The sequence below is a fragment of the Scyliorhinus canicula genome, chromosome 12 (genome assembly GCF_902713615.1).
Source record: "Scyliorhinus canicula chromosome 12, sScyCan1.1, whole genome shotgun sequence".
NCBI classification, from domain to species: domain Eukaryota; kingdom Metazoa; phylum Chordata; class Chondrichthyes; order Carcharhiniformes; family Scyliorhinidae; genus Scyliorhinus; species Scyliorhinus canicula.
The window spans coordinates 62,887,234-62,893,233 of NC_052157.1; the positions used below are offsets into that span (position 1 = coordinate 62,887,234).

At 48.9% G+C, this 6,000-nt stretch overlaps 1 protein-coding gene across 2 annotated transcripts in view; it reads left to right on the forward strand.

Annotated features, from left to right (window-relative positions):
- LOC119974573 (ICOS ligand-like) overlaps nt 1–3,974 on the forward strand; it is a 48,038-nt gene extending 44,064 nt beyond the window's left edge. For both annotated transcript variants that reach the window (XM_038813591.1, XM_038813592.1), the window contains exon 7: nt 3,505–3,974. In XM_038813591.1, coding sequence (XP_038669519.1) covers nt 3,505–3,521 — 17 coding nt within the window. In that variant the 3' untranslated portion in view covers nt 3,522–3,974. The remainder of the gene's footprint in view (nt 1–3,504) is intronic.
- Nucleotides 3,975–6,000: the final 2,026 nt, after the last annotated feature.

The window sequence follows — 6,000 nt, forward strand, 5'->3', positions numbered from 1 at the left end:
TGGAGTGCAGGAACCCCACGGGGCGGAAGTGCTCTACCAGTGGAACAGATATTCTCACCGGCAGGAAATTCACCCCACGGTCACACACTCACAAACATATCCACTCCCGCATTTACTCTTACACGCATATGCACACGTACATGTCCACATACACACACATGCAAACATACATGTACGTACATATGCGCACACACACAGGCATACACACACATGCATCCACTCATACACCCACTATCACTCACATATATGTAGTCACACATATACACACCCAACATACACACATGTCCACTCATACACATATATACATACACGCACACACACAGACCCACACACACTCTCAGATACCCACACAAACAAACACCCATACACACACATATACACCCCACACACATACACACTCACACATACATATACCCACACACACACAGTCTGTCACACATATTCTCTCACACACACTGGGAGTTAGGAGGGCTAAAAGGGCCATGAAGTGTCATTGGCAAGAAGGCCTTTTCTGCATATATAAGGAACAAGAGGGTAGCCAGGGCTAGAGTAAGCCCACTCAAGGACAAAGGAGGTAATTATAGGCCAGTGAGCCTGACGTCAGTGATGGGGAAGCTGTTGGAGAAGATACTGAGGGACAGGATTTATTCACATTTGGAAACAAATAACTTGTTAGTGATAACCAACATGGTTTTGTGCAGGGAAGGTCATGTCTTACCAACTTGATTGAGATTAATTGATGAGGGAAAGGCTGTGGATGTCGTCTACATGGACTTTAGTAAGGCGTTTGACAAGGTCCCTCATGGCAGACTGGTACAAAAGGTAAAGTCGCATGTGATTCGGGGTGTGCTAGCTAGATGGATAAAGAACTGGCTTTGCAACATGAGACAGAGAATAGCCGTGGCAGGGAGCTTTTCAGAATGGAGATCTGTGACTAGTGGTGTTCCACAGGGATCAGTGCTGGGACCATTGTTGTTTGTAATATATATATAAATGATCTGGAGGAAACTGTAGATGGCCTGATTAGCAAGTTTGCACATGACACAAAGCTAGGTGGAGTTGCAGAGAGTGAAGGGGACTGTCAGATAATATAGCAGAGAAATGGCAGATGGAGATTAATTCAGACGAATGTGAGGTGAAGCATTTTGGAAGATCAAATTCAGGTGTGAATTAGACAGTAAATGACAGAACCCTCAGGAGCATTGACATACAGAGGGATCTGTTGTGTTCTGTTGACCTTGTCTTTGTAATGATTCATACAAGCTGCTGGTGACTTAACTAGAATAATGATTTATTGATTTACATGCGGTAAGGTAACAATCAGAATACTATATAGACTAAGTTACTAATTGGGTTACATGGACTCTCCTGGAACTTCCCCGATGTGCGACTGCCCTGGTGTACGCCATACAACCATCTGCCGAGAGTCGGGTGTCACATGGCCGATGTCTGATGCCACCTGCTGGTTGGAGGTCACATTGCTAACTATATATAACATTATTCACAGGCGTATCACTACAGAATCTGGGCATTCAGGTCCATAGATACATGAAAGTGGCAATGCAGATGGATAAAGTGGTCAAGAAGGCACACAGCATGCTTGCCTTCATCAGCATTGAGTCCAAACGTTGGCAGGTCACGTTACTGTTGTAAAAACCTTTACTCGGGCCATGTTTGGAATTTTGCATGCAGTTCTAGTCGCCCACACTACCAGAAGGACTTTAGAGAGAGTGCAAATGGGCGGCACGGGAGTGGTTAGCACTGTTGCTTCACAACACCAGGGACCTGGGTTCGATTCCCGGCTTGGGTCACTGCCTGTGTGGAGTCTGCACGTTCTCCCGTGTCTGAGTGGGTTTTCTCCGGGAGCTCCGGTTTCCTCCCACAAGTCCCGAAAAGATGTGATGGTTAGGTGAATTGGGCATTCTGAATTCTCCCTCCGTGTACCCAAACAGGCGCCGGAGTGTGGCGACTAGGGGATTTTCACAATAACTTCATTGCAGTGTTAATGTAAGCCTACTTGTGACACTAATAAAGCTTATTATTAAAAGAAGGTTTACTGAGGCAGCATGGTGGCTCAGTGGTTAGCATTGCTGCCAGACGGCGCTGAGGTCCCAGGTTCAATCCCAGCCCTGGGTCACTGTCTGTGTGGAGTTTGCACATTCTCCCCGTGTTTGCGTGGGTTTCACCCCCACAACCCAAAGATGTGCAGGGTAGGTGGATTGGCCCCTTAATTGGAAAAAATAAATTGGTTACTCTAAATTTGTTTTAAAAAGGTTTACCAGTATGTTGCCAGGTCTGGAGTGTGTTAGCTATGAGGAGAGGTTGAATAAACTCGGATTGTTTCTGTTGGAAAAACGGAGCCTGAGGGGAGACCTGATTGAAGTCTACAGAATTACGAGCGGTATACAGAGGGTGAATAGTCAGAGGTTTATTTGCAGGGTGCAAGAGTCAATTACAAGGGAGCACAGGTTCAAGGTGAGAGGGGGAAAGTTTAGGGGGGATGTGCGGGGAATGTTTTTCACACAGAGGATGGAGGTGCCTGGAACACGTTGCCAGTGGAGGTGGTGGCAGCAGGCAGGATTGCAACTTTTAAGATGTATCTTGATAGACACATGAACGGGCGGGGAATGGAGGGATATGTTTGGGCAATAAGTAGTAGGTCTAAATAAGGAATTTGGATTGGCGCAGACTTGGTAGGCCGAAGGGCCTGTTCTTTGTCCACACACTCAAATACTTACACACTTACACACACACACACTCAGATACTTACACACACACATACTCACAATTACACACACGCACACACACACACTCCCCCACACATGCATACACACATGTGTACACGCACACGTGTACACACAGGCATGTATATACACACTCACATACTCACACACATATACCCACACATACACACACACACACACTCCCCCACACATGCATACACACATGTGTACACGCACACGTGTACACACAGGCATGTATATACACACTCACATACTCACACACATATACCCACACATACACACACACTCCCCCACACATGCATACACACATGTGTACATGCACATGTGTACACACAGGCATGTATATACACACTCACATACTCACGCACATGTACCCACACATACACTTACACACACACACACACACTCAGATACTTACACACACACATACTCACAATTACACACACGCACACACACACACACTCCCCCACACATGCATACACACATGTGTACATGCACACGTGTACACACAGGCATGTATATACACCCTCACATACTCACGCACATGTACCCACACATACACGTACACACACACACGTACCCACACACACACACGTACCCACACACACACGTACCCACACATACACACACACACACATACACGTACCCACACATACACATACACACACACACGTACCCACACATACACGTACACACACACGTACCCACACATACACATACTCCGATCTTTAACTGTCCCCTCTTGTTCTCTCCCCGACAGAGCTGCAATGTCTGTGAGACGGAGCAAGAAGAAGCCCAGCTGGGAGTGAGCAAGGCAGAAAGACTGAGCGAGTGCCCCCTCAGGAGAGGTGGAGGGCAGGAAGTGGAGGCCAGCATGATGAGGTGGCGTGCAGGGTGGGGAGTGGGGCCCGGATGCACAGGTTACACCCGGAGGATGCGTTCAGTTTGTGGAGGAGCCTGAACACTGAGGGAGACAAATTGAGGGGCGGTCTTCACTCGGAGTGGGTGATACTGTGAGGAGAGAGACGGCAAACTCAGAAAGCGAGAAAAACTGCGCAGAAAGAGAGTTTTGCATTTCTCCATCACCTTTTACCCCCTCAGGATGTGCCATCAAGATTCCCAGGAGTTTGTTGAAGTGACTTCACGTTGTAATTTTGGGAAATCAGCATTCAAGTTTTGCACAGAAGGATCCCACAAACAGCAAAGTGATAATGACCTAAAATTATCTATTTTTTCATCTTAGTGCAGCACCCTCAGTACTGACCTTCTGACTGCAGCGCTTCCTCAGTACTGACCCTCTTACAGTACAGCACTCCCTCAGTACTGACCCTCTGACAGTGCAGCGCTCCCTCAGTACTGACCCTCTGACAGTGCAGCGCTCCCTCAGTACTGACCCTCTGACAGTGCAGCGCTCCCTCAGTACTGACCCTCTGACAGTGCAGCACTCCCTCGGTACTGACCCTCTGACAGTGCAGCACTCCCTCAGTACTGACCCTCTGACAGTGCAGTGCTCCCTCAGTACTGACCCACGGACAGTGCAGCACTCCCTCAGTACTGACCCTCTGACAGTACAGCACTCCCTCAGTACTGACCTTCTGACAGTGCAGCACTCCCTCAGTACTGACCCTCTGACAGTGCAGCACTCCCTCAGTACTGACCCTCTGACAGTACAGCTCTCCCTCAGTACTGACCCTCTGACAGTGCAGCACTCCCTCAGCACTGACCCTCTGACAGTGCAGTGCTCCCTCAGTACTGACCCTCTGACAGTACAGAACTCCCTCAGTACTGACCCTCTGACAGTACAGCACTCCCTCAGTACTGACCCTCTGACAGTGCAGCATTCCCTCAGTACTGATCCTCTGACAGTGCAGCACTCCCTCAGTACTGACCCTCTGACAGTGCAGCTCTCCCTCAGTACTAACCCTCTGACAGTGCAGCACTCCCTCCGTACTGACCGTCTGACAGTGCAGCTCTCCCTCAGTACTAACCCTCTGACAGTACAGCACTCCCTCAGTACTAACCCTCTGACAGTACAGCACTCCCTCAGTACTAACCCTCTGACAGTGCAGCATTCCCTCAGTACTGACCCTCTGACGGTGCAGCGCTTCCTCAGTACTGACCCTCTGACAGTGTAGCACTCCCTTCATACTGACCCTCTGATGGTGCAGTGCTCCCTAAGTACTGACCCTCTGACGGTGCAGCGCTTCCTCAGTACTGACCCTCTGACAGTACAGCACTCCCTCAGTACTGACCCTCTGACAGTGCAGCTCTCCCTCAGTACTGGCATTTAGGAGAGTTAGTGAGAAGGGACGGTTGTTGGGTCTCAATGTGAAGATAATGTACATATGTAAAAACAGTTTCTATTTATTTGCAATTGTAAAGAAATTTTACAGAAGTTTAATATTTTTATAAAGGTACTTTTTCATTATTAGAGGTCAGGAGTTGGTATAATCATTTTATTAATCAATTGGACCAGGAGGGATTTGAAATTTCCCTCAGAAAATTCCACTGGAACCTTTCAATCGATTGTCATTCAGGGGACCCCACTGTAAATATTGACAAACTCCCCGGGACCCCCTGTAAATACTGACAAACTCCGCGGGGACCCCCTGTAAATATTGAAAAACTCCCCGGGGACCCCCTGTAAATACTGACACACTCCCCGTGACCCCCTGTAAATACTGACACACTCTCCGTGACCCCCTGTAAATACTGACACACTCCCCGTGACCCCCTGTAAATACTGACACACTCCCCGTGACCCCCTGTAAATACTGACACACTCCCCGGGGACTCCCTGTAAATACTGACACACTCCCCGGGGTCTCCCTGTAAATACTGACACACTCCCCGGGGACACCCTGTAAATACTGACACACTCCCCGTGACCCCCTGTAAATACTGACACACTCCCCGGGGACTCCCTGTAAATATTGACACACTCCCGGGGGCCATCCTGTAAATACTGACACACGCCCCGGGGACCCCTGTAAATATTGACACACTCCCGGGGTCTCCCTGTAAATATTGACACACTCCCGGGGGCCATCCTGTAAATACTGACACACGCCCCGAGGACCCCTGTAAATACTGACACACTCCCCGGGGACTCCCTGTAAATCCTGACACACTCCCCGGGGACTCCCTGTAAATACTCATACACTCCCGGGGGCTCCCTGTAAATATTGACACACTGCCCGGGGACACCCTGTAAATACTGATACACTCCCCGGGGACTCCCTGTAAATACTGATAC